We start from the raw sequence: 16,287 nt of genomic DNA on the forward strand, positions 1-16,287 counted from the left end.
ACACGCTGTATTTTTATGAGATACCTATTATGTAGACAGAACCATTGTGCTGTAGCTGCCTCACAGTTGCTGGATCGTTTCTATCAGATGAAAGATTTTGAATAGTTTTCTTTCAACAATGCATCCTTTTGGTCTTGATACAAAGAATGTAGGCATGGTATACACTTAAACAGCTCTGTCACAGAGCAAGATTAAATAGAGTATATATCGAATCCTTTCTGCAGTATAAGACGCACAGGGAACAGAATGGAGCTCCCTCCGCCGCTGAAGAAGCCCATTAAGGTCTAATGTCCTGGGAGTATCTTCCAGATTTCCCTTATCTGTGATATTCGCTAGGCTGTTAAAAATCTTTGCAGCCGGGCTTTAAAATCGTCTGTTTCTCACGGAAAGATCGAGTTTGATAACGGCGTCTTTTAACAAAAATCTGCTGCTGGAGCTGCGGCAAAGGGGCAGATGATGCTCTATCTAGTTACCCCCCTCGGCGGCCGCCTGGACGCTGGCGTGCCGGGGCAGCCCGGCGCATCTCCCGCGCCTGTCCCCAGCCGGGCGGCTTTTCCCTGCGCTCCCGCAGAGGCGCAAGAGGGACACTGTATTTTGGCCACTTAACACAGCCCCCGGTACTCTCCCCCGCCCCCGCCGCCGCGGTCCCCAGCCCCCGGCGGCAGCGGTCGTCCGGTGCCGGGAGCGGGGGTCAGGGGGTGCAGCCGGGGGGAGGCTCCGCGCTGCTCCGCTCCGCTCCCCCCCAGTGCTCGCTCAAGCGGCTTGCCCCAAGTGCACGTGCTAAGCCCAACTTTCCTCTCCCCCTTTCCCCAGCTTTGTGCTCTCCACTGATTGAGTCCCCATATTAAGCTCGAGATCCTTTCTAAGCAACTGCTCAGAAGTCAAGAGCATCCTTGCTCGCTTTCTCTCCGTGGCCTTTCATGCCCTCAATTTGTTTTTCTACTGACACTTTTCTTAAAGTTAGCGCCTAGCATTGAAACATTAGCGACAAAAGCCCTGGAAAATCTCTCCCTCCTCACCGCTAAATCCTCTAATGGGTCAGTGCGTGTCGAATTTTTATTTGATTTTCAATAATCTCTAGTACTTCAATAGTAAACCTGCCTCAGCACAGCGCCCCACCTATGGGATATTTTTCAGCTTCCCTTCGGAAAGTAGAGACGCTCAGATTTCCTTCCACGTGCACTCACTAATTTATAAATGAGTGTATACAGCTGTCTTCGTGTATATCTATGTGTCTATATCTGCAGTAACGCTTTCATTTTGTGTCAAAATAACATATCCTGTCACTCTACGCCAAAAGTATATTTATCGAATGAAACAGCACCGCAAGCTGCATCTTCTTTATCAAACCTTCATTTCTGTTTTACCCAATTGTTAAATACCTTTTCATTTCTCTTCCTATTTTAAAATATGTATTAGAGTAATTGTTACTCGAAGGTCTTTTGTTTATCTATAGCTCCTTTGATTCCTATCTTTTCCTTTCTTTTAATCTTGTTATGTGAAATTATATACACATTTCTCAGGAAATCCAAGGACCGTAACTGTATTAAATAAAAACCTCCTAATCCTGGAATTTTGTAGCAAATACCGGCTTTTTTTTTAAAGTGCACGTTCCTAGCCCATGTTTTTTGAATGAAGATCCCTAAGTCCTCTTCACTTTATTACGCGGATTTTGTGAAATGATTCTTCAGCTCTCTGATTTAAATAAGTTTTAGTGTGAACCAAGAAAGAACATTATCCTCTAACCTGAGGTCAAGTGAAGGGTGATTTACATGACAAAGAATAATGCCCATTTTGTCCAATATGAAACAACTTCACCTTCGGCATCATTAAGCAGAATTTAGCACTTTCAGGGCTTTGGGGGTTGGAGATTTTTGGTAAATAGTTGGCTATGCATAGCGCAATTTCCCTTTTATGAATCACAATACAAAGGCCAACTTTTTGTGCTCTTGAATTTCGGCATTATTTTTATAGCCTTAAGTAGAGCGAATTTGCACCTGCTGGTATTTAAACTTTACCATATTAGCTGGGGAGGACTTATCGGCCCAGCGCACTGCCTCGCAACAAATTAACAATCTTCATTAAAGTAAAGGAAGGGAGGGAGGCGGGGGAGATGTGACCACTTAAGTAGCTGTCCCGGATCTTCCCGATCCATGCAGGTTCCGAGTGGATTATTTGGGGTCCTTATAGCAGCAGAATTACCGCTTTGCTCCCCCTCCCCCAACACGCACACTCGTTTCCAAATTTCGGCTTCTCTCCGGGCACTTTAACCCTCTCGGTACCTTCTTCCCCTCTGCCTGGAGCGGTGCCCTGCAGAGGCAGGTTTCGAAGACGCAGGGGCACCTCCGCCGAGCTCCGGGGGCTCAGCCCCGGCCGCCTCCCGCTCCCGCAGCACCTCCCTTTAAGAGCACTTCCCCAAAAATCAGGTTGTGCCCTTGGTGGTTTCTTCTCTCTCTTTGATGGCCATTTTCGGCTGAGCTCGCTCCCTCCCTCCCCTCCGCTCTGTCTCACACTTACACACGTACACACACACTACAAGAGCCCGTGAGGAACTGATCTTAATCCAAATATCAAACTTACCGTCCGGAGGATCCTGCCTTGGAAAAGTTCTGCTCTGCTGGGTCTCAGAGTTAAAGAAACGACCGTCATCCCCCATTAAGAGCTCAGGGCTGGGGAGAGGGACTGCAGGCGGAGGGCCACGGGCGGGGAGCTCAACTCCCCGGCTCTGCCTGCCCGGCTTTGCTGGCTCTGCGCCCCGAGGGGCGCGGGGGACCGAGGGCCCCTTCCCCGCAGGTGGATCCGGCACTCTCGGGACCGGGGCGCACCGGGCACCGGCCCCAGGATTTCTCCCGCGGACACGGGCGTGGGCACCTAGACGTGCCTCCGCGGGGAGATCCACGGGCTCCCCGCGGCGGAGGGGGCCCCGGGGCATCGCCCCGGCTTTACCCGGACGCCCACTTCTTTGAGGGGGGTGGGTGGGTGTCTTGTGCTTGTTCACAGCTACACCGGGAAAGTGGGATCCTTTCGTGTTTACAACCGGCTCCGGCTTGTAATGGTGAGATGTAGTTCAAGCAGCGCTCCTGTGTGTCACGGGCTCTTAACTGGAGCTTTGCTCAGTCATTGAGAGCAATAGAAAGTATATGGAAATCAATATATAGACAGTGTGGAGGGCAGATAATGGAATCGAGTCAGTGAGTGTTATAATCTGCATTATGGGCTTCCTATTGTTTAGACTGAGCACAAATTTCCAAAGGGTGAAGTGTTGGGTTTTTTTTTTCCCCTCTCTCTCTCCCTTCTTCTTCTTCTTTTTGGAGGGCTTTGTATGTATGGGGGGAGGGAGGGTGTTAAATCCTCCTGCCATAATTATCAGAGTACCCCCCCCCCTTCCCGCCCGCCCCATCTGATTTTAAAGGTAGTGCTTTCACGGCGAAGCTAATGACTTTCATTTAATTGAACATGCCCTGATGTAGCGGATTGTTCTCGCAGCTCCGCGCCTTTGTTGCTTTTGGGGGGAAATAAAGCTAATCAAACCTTTTGTCACGGCCAAATTCTCCCTCAGGGTCTCCCAAACATTTGTTTGAATAATTCACCTCAAGAATTGAAAATACTAATTGATTTTAAAATGCTAGCCCGGAGGGACGGGGTGGGGGGGAGTTGGGGAGAGGGGGAAGCCTGGAAATTAGAGGCGAAGAGCAAACGTCTACCTGCCAGCGGCGAAGCCTCCGCAGTCGCGGCCCTCGCCGGGAGCCGGAGCCGAGGCCAGTGTGCGCCCCCCCCCCGCGGACTGCGGTGCCCTCGCCGCTGCCGGCCGCACGCTCCGTCCCCTCCCTCGGCCTCTTCCCCCTCTCCCTGCCGCCAAACTGCGCCCGTCACCTCGGTCTCGGATGCTCCGCTAAAGTGCCGGCGGTGGCAGGGGTGGGCTCCGCCGGGCGGGGAGGGGATCCCGGTCCGGCCGCCTCGGCCCCATTCAGGGGAGAATTTTGATGCGATTCATTAGAAGTAACGAGTTGACATAAGGTAAATCTACATCGAGGGGGCCTTTCTTTGAGTGCACGGGGAAGCTTCATTAACCATCGCTAACAAGGCGTGCAAATGCTCTGATTGGGCAGCTTTCTTGTAACGCCAGGGCCTTAGCAGGATGCCCACCTAATGAGGGTCACTACAAGAGACTGATAAAATATTCAAATTTTCCGTCGCACCAGGAACTTTGTACTAAAGGAGAAAGTTGAGGCAACTGTGTGCTTGTTTACCTTGGGAAGGCAAACTCGGGGGAGAAGGCATCTAGCTCCGACAACTCCATCTCCCAGAGAAGCCCCGAGCTGGATGGTCGCTGCTTTTCGGATGTTTGTTCGTTAAATTCGTCGACAGATTTCCCCCCGCCTTCCCTCGTTTTCCTCCGGTCTGATTATGTTTCTCCCGGGTTTAATGCGCTGATAAATAAATAACTTGTCTGCGAGGTTTCTCGCTTTTCTTTCCTTTCTTTTCTTTTTTTTTTTTCCCCTTGAAGAAGAATTATTAAATTCAGCCTGATGGCTCTAATGACACGTCAATCATTTCAAAGTTGCTGCTTGTTGCTAATATGTCAGCCTCTGTACACATCACCACTACTTTCCTCGCTGCCGCGTTTAAAGGCTGTCCCCTCCTCCCCCCGCAATTTGTTTCTTCAAGTTTTCATTGCTAGGTTACGATTTCTAATTAGAGCTAAGTATTTCACTTAATATTTAATTTAGACGCCCAGCACATATATCATACCTAGATCAGTCAATCAAGTATCCCTTGTTGATAATGCTACATCATTAAGAGTTGTGTTTAATTCAGGAGCAAGCGACTGCACGGCTGCCTCTGCTGCCGCTGCTGCTGCCGAGCAGGTAACTTGGGGCGGGGGGGAACAGGCAGCAGCTCCTGGGGATGGGGGGAAGCAGCCCAGCCGGGCGGCGGCTGCCGCTCCGTCACCTCCTCGGGAAAGTTTGCTGCTTCCCAAACCGGCACCTCGCCACGGAGGCGAGCTGCGCTCCTTTTCTACCTCCTTTTTTTTAAAAAAAAAAAAAAAAAAGAAAAAAGGAAAAAATTTAGTATCTCACGTTTTCCTCCTCCAGCCTCTGTGTTTACGCAAAATGAAGTGTGTGGGGGGTGTCCTTACAAGTTTAACTTGGAAGCTGGAGCACTGTTTTGGACCAGTAATAAAATACCTCCCTTGGCTTCTTAAACCAATCCAAACCGTTAAAAAATCACTTGCCCACTTGATTCTTAGCACGACCGGTACAGCACACATCGCATCAACAGGGCTGTATTACGGGAGCTGGATGGGCCACATCCTACACACTCATCAAATGCGCATTCATTTGTTTCGGGAAATCGTGACTAAAAAGAGGGAGAGGAAGAAGAGAGAGAAAGAGGGCAGGAAGGAAGGAGGAGGATAGATGTGTTTGTGAAGACAGCATCAGTGCAAAATTGTCAGCGCTTGCCACTGAAAGCTGACAAAAATTCAATTCAATCGTACTACTACGTACTAAGCCTAACAAGACCAGCGCGATGGTTCTCTTTTACCTGCCCCGGGCTCTCCCTCTCTCCCCCCTCGCCTTTCCTCTCGCCGCGGCCACGGTGCTGCGTTTTCCGCTCGCCGATACCTCGACCGCTACGCCCCAGCCCCGTCTGAACCCCTGCGTCTCCCGATAAAAAAAAATAATCAGCCCTTGCAAGCGCCGACTGAGTCACTCCCGAGTCAGGATTAAGGGGCACTAACTAGGCAGCAGAAAATCGCAGCCTCGTGGGAGCGACCATCAAAACAAGGAGCGAAATAAAAGAGCTTCCCTCTCTGCTTCCCTTCCTCTCCCCGGAAAAGTCCTCCAGGTTGGCACCCGGACACACACACATACAGACAACGCACACACATACACACACGCACACAACTTTTCGCAGGGCTCCCTCCAGAAGAGAGTACAGGCTTGTGCTGGTTTATTTAGGGCGAGGGGTTTTTTTTGGGGGTGCTCCCGTGCCCTGCAGAGCCACATGTCATTCTAGCAGCTAAAACAAAGAATCATGTGGGATCAAGTAAGATTGACTGGAAACGGGCGGCAGGTTCCCCAGCCCGGAGAAGATGGCTATCGGTAGCGAGGGGGGGACCCCGCTTGCCGCCGCCCCGGACTCCCGAGCCCCAGCGCGGGGGTGGGGAAGGGCTGGGGGGGGAACCGAGGCAGCGCACCCCGGGGGCCTCCCCCGCGGGACCTGCGCCTGCCCGTAACAAACTTACAGGATCCGGAAAGGATTTTCCCAGCCGAGAGGGCAGCCTCTGCCAGCCCCGTCCGCGCCGTGCTCCCGCTGCCGCCGGCCGCGCCCGGCTCCGCGCCAGGTTCCGCTCCCCGCTGCGCGCGCGCCTCTCCGCGCTGCCCCGCGCGCAACTCCGCGCCGCTGCGCGCTGCCGGCGGCGGTGGGGGCCGGCGGCTGCTCCCGCCCGGCTGCGGCTCGGCGCCCGGCGGGTCCGGGCTCGGCATTAGCCGATCCCATTGACAGTTTGCAGCCAGCAGCTGCAGTCATTAAAAGCCATTTACACCCTGGCCTCCTCACACCGAGCCGGAGCGCCAACAATTATCTGCTTGCACATTTCAGGACATGAGAGTGTGTCCCTAACAGGCTTAGGGGAGCGCTGAATCCCCGGCCAGGCTGGGCAAGAGCCGGGGCGGCAAGAGCCGGATGCGTTTCCCCGGCTCTGGCTGACGACCACCGCGCCTCGGTGAGCCGCGAGAACAGGCGCAAGCGTTGTAGGATGCTGGCTCCGTCCTTGCAAGAGGTTCTGGCTGGCAGAGCTCCTGTGCTGGGCGTCCGCGGGCGCAGAGAGGAGAGCGGGCTTCAGTAAGACCTCGGTGTTAGGTTATAGGTACATGAGGGTTGTGGATTTGTTTGGCTTTAAACACACAGACAGGGTGCACACAGGGTAGACGTGCATTGAAATGCCCTGCAGAAGACTGGTTTTGGAAGAAATATTTTCACCAGAAATGCAGTTGTTGTATGTTTCGTATGCCTGAGAAAAGAAAGAAAGAGAGATAGAGAAAGAATGAGAGAAAGAGAGAAAGATATACAGAGAGGAAGAGGGAAGGAGAGAAGGAGAGGAAGAAAAGAAGGAAGAAAGGAAAAAAGGAAGGAAGGAAGAAAGGGAGAAAGGAAGAAGGTATATATTGAAGCTTTGAAAGGTTTATCAGGAATCCTAACAGAGGGATGCAACCTATAGGCAAACGGCCAGTGTATGAAAGTCTGGGAGTTTAAAAAAAAAAAAAGGCCGGTTTGGATTTTATTCTGGAAATGCATTTTGAGGTAGTTTAATTTGCAGCTTGAAGAAAAATGGAATCAAATATTAAGAAACTCCCGCAGGAATTCCCCCCACCCTCCCCTCTGTAATCCTTTATACATAAAAGGAAAGGATTACAAAGAGAAATATTTTTTTGGTGTGTGTGTATTAAAATCTTTGGCTAAACATATTGTTGTCCAATTAATACCTCCAAGTCGATTTGTAGAGGGGCTGAGAAGTCTCTTTCCCTCCTTAGCTGTACAACTGGAAATCTGAGCCAGGGAGGGAGGGAGGGGGGAAAAAAGTTTTCCCCAAGTCTGTTAACAGAAGTGTTTAAGGAGATCACTAAAAATTAAGACGGCGAGTTATTTCCATTAGGACTATGAAGCCGTGTAGCACACCGATGACAGTTTAGTGGAAATCAGATGAATGTGTAATACAGCGAGCTTCTTCCAGTCCAGCAGCTCTTCCAACTGGACCTATTCATCTGCCACTTGGAATTATTTCATGAGGAGTGCCCTGTGAAAGGATCACAACCAGTTTGGAGCCCAGCTAAAGAACTTCTACCACCCATAGCAGTATTATTATCCTTCGGATAGGGCAAGTCACGCTATGTTTTCACATTTTAATTGTAATATCTCTCTTCCTCCCCCCCTCCTTCCCTCCATTGATGTCTGAAAGTAGTTTGGACTCCAAGCCTCACCCCTCGATCTCCATCGGAATGCAGAAAAGATCTTTAAAAAAGTTTTGAATTCCTCAATGATTTTTCTTCTAGAAAGGCGGCTTAGGATAATTATTTCAGCTTTATTGAGGGCAGATTAGTTGAAGTCTGGATGCTGCGTTTCAATACTCGTTGTACATGCCTTTACAATGTCGGTATTGTTTGCTACTGTGTGTGAACCTATTCAAAATATACACTTTTTAACACCAAGCAAAGTCCTGTCTAAATATACACAGTAAGTCTGGAAAGATGTCCATGACCCGTACAAATCTCTGTAAATCACACTTCCATAGCTACAGAAACTAAACAAAAGAGTTACCAGCTCAAGATGCTGATTAAATCTTCTTAAAAGCAACATACCTAATAATAAATATAGTCGCACGGTAGCAAGGTCTGGCGACCCAGCTAGGTCTTGCTGAGGGATGGACTCAAACACCACAGAGACTTTTCTTGCTCCCAATTGTACAAAAAAAAAAAAGAAGAAAGAAAAAAGGAATAAAAGAAATGTGTGTTCAAACCCGCTTTTGCACACCTCTCTTTCCTCCTCCCCGCACAGAAGCCCTGCAAGTTGGCTGCAGAAATTGCGGGGGAAAGGAGAGGTGCGGTGTAAAACCGCGGCGGGTTTGGGGGTGAGGACCAGCCTTGCAAGGTCGCCGGGGTCCGGAGAAAGGAAGGGGCTAGAGGAGGTGAGGCGAGTGGGAGGAGGGAAGACGGAATGAAAGAAAAGCAAAGTGGAGAGAGGGAAGAGAAAGGAGAGGGAAAGGGAAGGCGAGAAGGAGCGGGAGGGCGGGGGAAGCAAGGCGTGGGACGGGGGAGGCAGCGAGCGGGGCTCCGCCAGAGCCGGGCGCGGAGCCGGGGCGGCCGGAGCGGGTCTGGGCTGGGCGCCCTGCGCAGCTCCCGGCGGAGCCGCCGTGGAACTCCGCGGGCAGCGGATCCCTCTTTCCGCGGAGAGGGGCAGGGAGCGGGAGAAGGGAGGAGAGGAGGGAGACTCTTAGGGGAAACAGGGCTAAACCCAGCCTGTACTGTATGTGCCTGCTTCTGGGAGGGTCACTGGCGTGAGGATGGGTCTAATGATCTCATCTTTCTTTTCTTCCCCGGTACTATTAGTGCTCAGATAGGCAGAATGAACTGAAACTACGTGCAAATCATGTGTAAATTGTCTCAGTTAGGAGCCCTTTATCCGAACGTGTATCCCAGCCTGGCCCATTTACTTTCCCCCCATATCTCCTTTAGCTTTAACGAGGCTCGTTAAGATCACAATAATATTCCACCCTCTAATTGCTCATCCCATTCAACAAATATGTGCACACTGCTTTTCGCATTATTTGATCCCTTATTTAGGAGGGGTGTGGAGAGGGAGGGGGGAGAGACAGGGAGAAGGGGAAGTGCTGAGATTAGGAGTTGCAAAGATTAAGCGAAAAAAAAAAACCAACCAGGCTTTTCCACCAACCGCCCCGCTTCCCTCCCCCCCGTGCGTTTGGGCGAAGTGGTAAAAACCTTCCTTACGTACTCTGTGATGATTGGCAGGGCTGACAGTGATTGGCAGGGGCTGCCATGGCAACGCCACAACGACACTCAGAAGACCAATAGAAAAGCGAAACAAAATGTTTCAGCGCTGCACTCACTGTGGATTTAGGGGAGATATTATGAGGCTGTTGTCATTAGGGCGATTGCTGTTGAATCACTGAATCCTGACTCGGCGGCGGCGCGGGGCCGGGTGTGTGTGAGTGCGTGTGCGTGTGTGTGTGTGTGCGTGCGCGAGTGCGTGTGCGTGTGCCCGCGTGTGCGTGTGAGCGTGTGTGCCCCCGTGCCTCTATGTGGCTGTGTGTGCGTGTGCGGGTGTGGATGCGTGCGCGGTGCGTGTGCCCTTTCCTCCCTTCTTCCTCCCTTTCTTTCTTTTCTCCCTGATTTATCTCTCCCTCTCCCCGGTCATCCCATGGTGTTCAGGTCCCCGCTAGAGCTTTATCCCACCCATTTCTTCTTGCCAAACTTCGCCGCCGACCCGCACCACCGCTCCCTCCTTCTCGCCAGCGGCGGCGGCGGCGGCAGCGGCAGCGGCTCGGGCTGCAGCCCCGGTGCCGGCGGCGGTGGAGGCGGCAGCTCCCGGGCACCCCACGAAGAGTTGTCAATGTTTCAGCTGCCCACACTCAACTTCTCCCCGGAGCAAGTGGCCAGCGTCTGCGAGACGCTGGAGGAGACTGGAGACATAGAGAGGCTGGGGAGGTTCCTCTGGTCGCTGCCGGTGGCGCCGGGGGCATGCGAGGCCATCAACAAGCACGAGTCCATCCTCCGCGCCCGGGCGGTGGTGGCCTTCCACACGGGCAACTTCCGAGACCTCTACCACATCCTGGAGAACCACAAATTCACCAAGGAGTCCCACGGCAAGTTGCAGGCCATGTGGCTCGAAGCGCACTACCAGGAGGCCGAGAAGCTAAGGGGTCGCCCGCTGGGGCCGGTTGATAAATACAGGGTGAGGAAGAAGTTTCCGCTGCCCAGGACCATTTGGGATGGCGAGCAGAAGACGCACTGCTTCAAGGAGAGGACTCGCAGCCTCCTGAGGGAGTGGTACCTGCAGGACCCTTACCCCAATCCCAGCAAGAAAAGGGAACTGGCTCAGGCCACGGGGCTCACCCCCACGCAAGTAGGCAACTGGTTCAAAAACCGACGGCAAAGAGACAGAGCAGCGGCGGCTAAAAACAGGTCAGTGGGCTTCAGGGCCCCGCTCCGGAGCGGGGAGCGAGGTGGGCGGCGGGGCCCCGCGGGCGGCCGCGCTCCGCGCCGAACTCGGCAGCCGCCCGGCCGGCAGCGCGTCTCTGCCTCTCCTTTCCTCCTTCCCCCTCCTCCTCCTCTCCATCAGCGCTACCGGGAGAAATCGGTCCCCCCGCCGGGCGGGTTGGTCTCCTCCCAGAAGCCGCAGGGATGCGGCGGGGTCAGGCACGGCTCAAAGTTGCCCAGCGAGCCCCGAGCTTTGCCCGGGCTCCCCACGGGCTCCCGGGGAGCGGGCAGGGCTGGGGCTCACCCGCGGGCGTGGGCAGCTCCGTGTGCGTGTGTGTGTGCGGGCGGGCGGGCGGGCGTGGGGTGCAGCGGCTGCTGCGGGGATGGATCCCGGCTCTCCCTGCCGCCCTCCCCGCAGCGGCTGCGCGGGGGATGGGAAACCCGACCGGCCCCGGGTCGAAGGGCTCCCGTTTTGCTTTCGACTTGCCGGGATCTGCATCTGGCCGGGCTACGGCGCGGTTCCCCCGCCGAAGGGCCGAGGCGGGCGGTGCGGTTGAGAGCGGGTTTCTGCAGAGCAGGCGGCTCCGCTCCAATTGTTCGTGCTCCTCTGCATGCGCGGCGGGGCCAGCGCAGGCACACGCACACCCCAGAGCCATTTGACTCGGGGAGAGAAAGGGAGAAAAGCCTTCAGGAGATCGGGAAAACTCTTTTTTCCCCCATCCCCATTTCTCTGTTTACACCACATGGTGGTCGTGTGTTTCTTGTGCTTGCATTTAGTTGCGTGTCTCTCGGTGTCCTTTTTTTCTTTCTCTCTCTTTTTTTTTTTTTTTTTAATTTCTGTTTTACCATGATAAAAGAGAGGCACCCTTCTTTTTTTTTCTCGTCACCCTCCGCGAAAGTTATTTTGCAAATGAAAATGAACCCTTAATCCAACTTGACGCACAGCTTTTATTTTAATTTAAGTTTGTCTGCCGCTGTAAGCGTGTAAACAAAACTTCTTGTTCTTGTAAATGCTGTCTCTTAAATTCCTCCTAATTATAGCACTGATGCTATTGATTCAAGATTCTGTAGGAGAAATGCAACCTAAAAGTGCCTCACCATTTAATTTCCATTAAATGGAAAACAGATCATCTTAGGACTGTAAATAAACAGAAGTTGCCTACGGATGCTTTTGTTGACTCAACGCTGTTGACAGCAGATGAATGCTCCAGGAATTGTAAATGGGAGAAAAATCAAAGACGCTGAAATTAGGCAACTTAAAATAAGGAGAAATGTAGAATAAACCGGCTACATTTTTCTGGGTTTTTTTTGCAGGCAGTTAAATAGAAAATAACCTGGTGAGAAGCAGCTGAGCGAAAATTGTATTTTGAGTCACAGTGGCAGGGCTAGGTGCTAGAGGTGTGGATGGCTGCTCAGCCCAGGATTTTAGCTCTTATCCTCGAACCAGGCTTTCTTGGGGTTTCGAGCGGAATCAACGGGCGCAGAGGAATATTCACAACACGCTAGGGAACCTAAAAATTCTTTATTGCCTCTTAAAAGAAATATTCAATGGCAATGTACCCTTAAGTGTTGACTGCGAAAGGACCAGCACTTTAAAGCTAATTTTGGCTTTCGGATGGAAAAGGGACTTAAATTTCGAGCGGAGAGAAACGCTGTGTTCCACCATCGCCCTTTTTCATTTCATTGATAGCGCTGCGTCCCCGGGACAGGACCTTCCTCCAGTCCTGCCGCAGACCCCAGAGTATTTATCTGTGCACTGGAAAATATTTAGACAGACATTCGCCAGAGCACAAAATGAGGATTGTGTACGATTCTTTCCCGCTACAGACCGGTCCTTGCATCTTCCCGCGGTGGCCAAGTGTTGAAGCAGCTCACGCAGACACGGTTTTCTCCTGGGCCCGCCGTGCCGCGGGGATGAATGGCTGTCCGGGGAAAGGGAAGGCGCTGCCCGTGTTTTTCAAACCACGGGGCAGGGAACCACTTCTCCCCCCCCCCACCCCGCTTCCCCTAGCAAACGGCGACCCCTCGATTTGTGTTTGTGCCGGGTGCCATCCCCCCGGGCTGGCCTGCCCCGCTGGCACGGGGAAGCGCCGGAGCCGACCCGGCCGCAGCGGGGGCAGCGCGGCCCGGGAGCACGGCTTGGCCCTGCCGCCCGCCGCCGCGCCCGGGCTCCGCGGGAAGGCGGCCGGGCCGGGGTTCCGCTCCGGGCCGGGTGGTCCGCTCCGGGCCGCGGCCGCGGCTGTCCCCGGGCGGGCGCGGGGTCGGGCGGTCGCCGTCCTCTCGGCGGCGGCGGCCAGTGTCTCAGCGGGGCTGTGCTGTTGTTTTGTCTCCCGGCGCGATGCAGGCTCCAGCACCAGGCGATAGGACAGAGCGGCATGCGGTCGCTGGCAGAGCCCGGCTGCCCGACACACAGTTCGGCCGAGTCTCCGTCCACGGCGGCCAGCCCGACCACCAGCGTCTCCAGTTTGACAGAAAGAGCCGAGACGGGCACCTCCATCCTCTCGGTAACCTCCAGCGACTCGGAATGTGATGTATGATATCGGAAAACAAACAAAAAAACAAACAAAAATACAAATCCAAACAGCCAAGCACCCTCTCCCCGACCCGAGCAAAACAAACCGCGGCAACCTAGAATCAGGACACACACACGCATGCACGCACACACACAGCCAGGAGGAAAGAAAAGGCCAAACCCGACCCAAACATAATAGCAAACAAACAGACAGGGATCAGAGAATCCACCACCACCACCGTCAGCCAACACCACCACCAAGAGATGGAGCTAAAACTTCAACAGTCACAAACGCTGGTGCTGCAGCGGGGGGGGTGTGGGGGGGTGGGAAATAATAATTATTATATATATAAAAAGAAAAAAAAGAAAAAAAAAACAAAGCAAAAGTGACAATTGTATTCTTTTTAGGACAAGCACGATTTCTCCTTTGCGCTTTTCCATGGACGCATTTCACCCACTTGCATGATGATGATGATTAAATTTGTATCTGGGAAAAAATATTCTCTATAGTAAAGGAAAACAAACAGAAACCAGAAAAACAAACGCAAACTTCGATCGAATTTGTACAAAAAGCAAAAAAAAAAAATTAAAAAGGAACTCCTTGAAGAGGGAAATAACAAATGTTTATCGCCTTTTTGTTGGTCCTGTTTCTCTCTTTCTCTCGCCCTCTCCCTTTCTCTCTTTTTTTTGTTTGTTTGGGTTTTTTTAAGTCCAAGTGATGGTCCAGCCAAGATGCAATTTTCTGTTTTTTTGTTCAGCAGACAATCATTTTATTCGTAAGCACCTTTTTTTCTACACTTCTGTCACTGCCTGTGTGGGTACTGGTTATAAATGTGGAAAAAGAATAGTTATGACTGTAACAGATTTTTATTTTTATTTCAAAATTTTATATGAATTATGTATATCTTAATGATGCTGTCATTTTCCCAGTTTGTAATATATGTGTAGAAATGCTTGTATATGATATTTGCTCTACTCTTTCTCCCCCCCGCCCCGTCTATCTCCCTCCCACCCTTTCTCTCTCTCTCCTTTTTATTTTCCTTGACTCGGTGTTCCTTGCACAAACTTAGCTGTCAAGATCTGACGTGCTAGGTTTTCAAAAGGGACCTCAGCGATAGAAAAAAACAAAGAAAAAGGAAAAAAAAAAAGCTTAGGGTGCAACTGTAGTTATCTTATGCAAAAGCTATTTTGAGTATTTCATAGCAGCTTTGGGGGGGGTCTCTTCTTAAACTCCACGTAGGACGCTTAAACTATTGTTTCCTTAACTGCGTGTTTATCTATATGTACAAACTTTCTAAATCAAATACAGTATTCCATTTTCTTATCTATCCAGAGATGTTGGTGTTTTTGTCCGTCACGGAAAAACACGCCCTCCGCCCCGTGGGCGCAGCGCCCTGCCTCGCCGCGGCCCCTGCCCCGCCGCTCGCCCCCGCCTTCCCCGCCTCGGCGGGACACCCCGGAGCGATTTTAGGGGGACGGAGCGACCCTGAGAGGAGTCGGGGGGGGGCGGCAGAGGGGACACCGGGGCTGCGGTAGCGGCGCGGGGCACGGCCGTGTCCCTCCTGGTTCCCTCCGCCACCGCGGGCTCCAGCGTTCCCCCCCCCACTTCGGTCCTTTTTTTTTGTGCACTCGGAGGTGAAAGGCTTCCCCTGGCCGCCTGTCTGCACGGCCGGGTGTCTCCAGAGAGCGGTTAAGACATTTCGGGATTTGTTTTGTAGCTTTAAAGGAAAACAAAAACATAAACTCCTCGCCCTAAGCGGGCTGCAGCTCCTCCCCTCGAATCCGGAGTATATTGTAATGTGCTGAAAGAAGCCTTTATTTGCATGACTAACAGTATTTCAGCATCTTTCTTTCTTTTCTTTTTTCTTTGTCTTTTTTTTTTTTTTTCATTAAAAGTTTGCCTTGCCCTGGGCAGATTATTCAGCCATGAATTAAAGAGAGGTAAATTCTAAACTTGTTTTTACTTGAAAATACAATTTTGAAACTTACCGGGGGTTTAGGGAGAAACGTGCTTGGAATTTCTTGACCATTTCCAAACTAATTTGGACTTCCGATCTACCTTTGTTTTGCCCGAGTCCTCTCTCCCTCTTCCCTCCACCCCTTTTTTGGGGGGGGAACTTCGAGCTAGGTTTACGGAAAGCCTTAGGAAGCGCCTAAGGATGCTTCCTCTTTCATTCCCCCGCCCCAAGAAGCTACCTGGGGACCTGGAGGAACCCCTTAGGGTGTGAGATCTTAGCGCAAGCCACCAAAGGATAATTTTAAGGAATAAGCTGATGTGCAAATATGTCCATACACCTTTGGTGCCCCGGCGGAAAAGCCGCGCGTGTGGGCGCAGCGAGGGCGTCGGGGACGTGTCCTGACCCCCGTGCCCGGGGCAGAAAAGTGTTTCCGCGTACCGCGGAGACCCGCGGAGGGGCTTTCTCCTCCGTTTCCCCGCGGGAGCCACCGCGGGGAAGGACACGGACGGCCCGAGGCAGCGCCCGCCCCGTCGGGGTTCGCCCACCCACCCTCACACACACACACCCCACCCCGCGGGCTTCTCTCAACGCGGGGCTGCGGGGTGGGGTCTCCCCACGAGCAGCTCCAGCGGCGTCACTGCCCCTTCGCCAACACGAGTGGGGCGGTTAAAGGAAAATAACGCCCGGTTGTGTGAAACCGGAATGGATGGGAATTGCTTGAGGGGGAACAGATACAATAGGGCTCCCGTGTTCCGCGTGGGTGGGAGAAGGGAGTCGTGTGATGGACTTAGCTCTTCCCCTCCCCCATGCGGCTTTTAGAGAGGAGAAATATTACCCAGGAGGGGATAAAATGCTCCCAAATGGCCGGCACCCTCGCACGGGTCTCGGGCTTCACCTCGGGCTGCTCTTTCTCTCCCCCCGGCAGCGAGGGAGCGGGGAGGCCTTCATGGGAAAAAAAAAAACCGGCCCTTCCAGTCACCCCCGGGTTTGGATAGGAAGGAGATCTTCGATGTCGGTACATTGTTTTTAAGCGCAGCATTTCTGCTCCTCGCTGGTAGGAGTGTCGTTCTCATCCTGCTTTATTTTTAACGGGATTTAA

The 16,287-nt window shown here is 52.5% G+C and overlaps 1 protein-coding gene across 2 annotated transcripts; it reads left to right on the plus strand.

Moving 5' to 3' along the window:
• The first annotated feature begins 9,939 nt into the window (after window positions 1-9,939).
• On the plus strand, window positions 9,940-13,740 carry SIX3 (SIX homeobox 3). 2 transcript variants are annotated; one of them, XM_068409912.1, is made up of 3 exons: window positions 9,940-10,703; window positions 13,063-13,222; window positions 13,639-13,740. In XM_068409912.1, the coding sequence occupies exons 1-3, from the start codon at window positions 9,940-9,942 to the stop codon at window positions 13,738-13,740; spliced, it is 1,026 nt and encodes a 341-aa protein (XP_068266013.1). The 2 variants fall into 2 exon arrangements, with proteins under 2 accessions (XP_068266013.1, XP_068266022.1); XM_068409921.1 differs by lacking the exon at window positions 13,639-13,740 and having other exon boundaries at window positions 9,940-10,054; window positions 10,124-10,703; window positions 13,063-13,255.
• The last annotated feature ends 2,547 nt before the right edge of the window (window positions 13,741-16,287 follow it).

This window comes from Nyctibius grandis, chromosome 1 (genome assembly GCF_013368605.1).
Source record: "Nyctibius grandis isolate bNycGra1 chromosome 1, bNycGra1.pri, whole genome shotgun sequence".
NCBI lineage: Eukaryota > Metazoa > Chordata > Aves > Nyctibiiformes > Nyctibiidae > Nyctibius > Nyctibius grandis.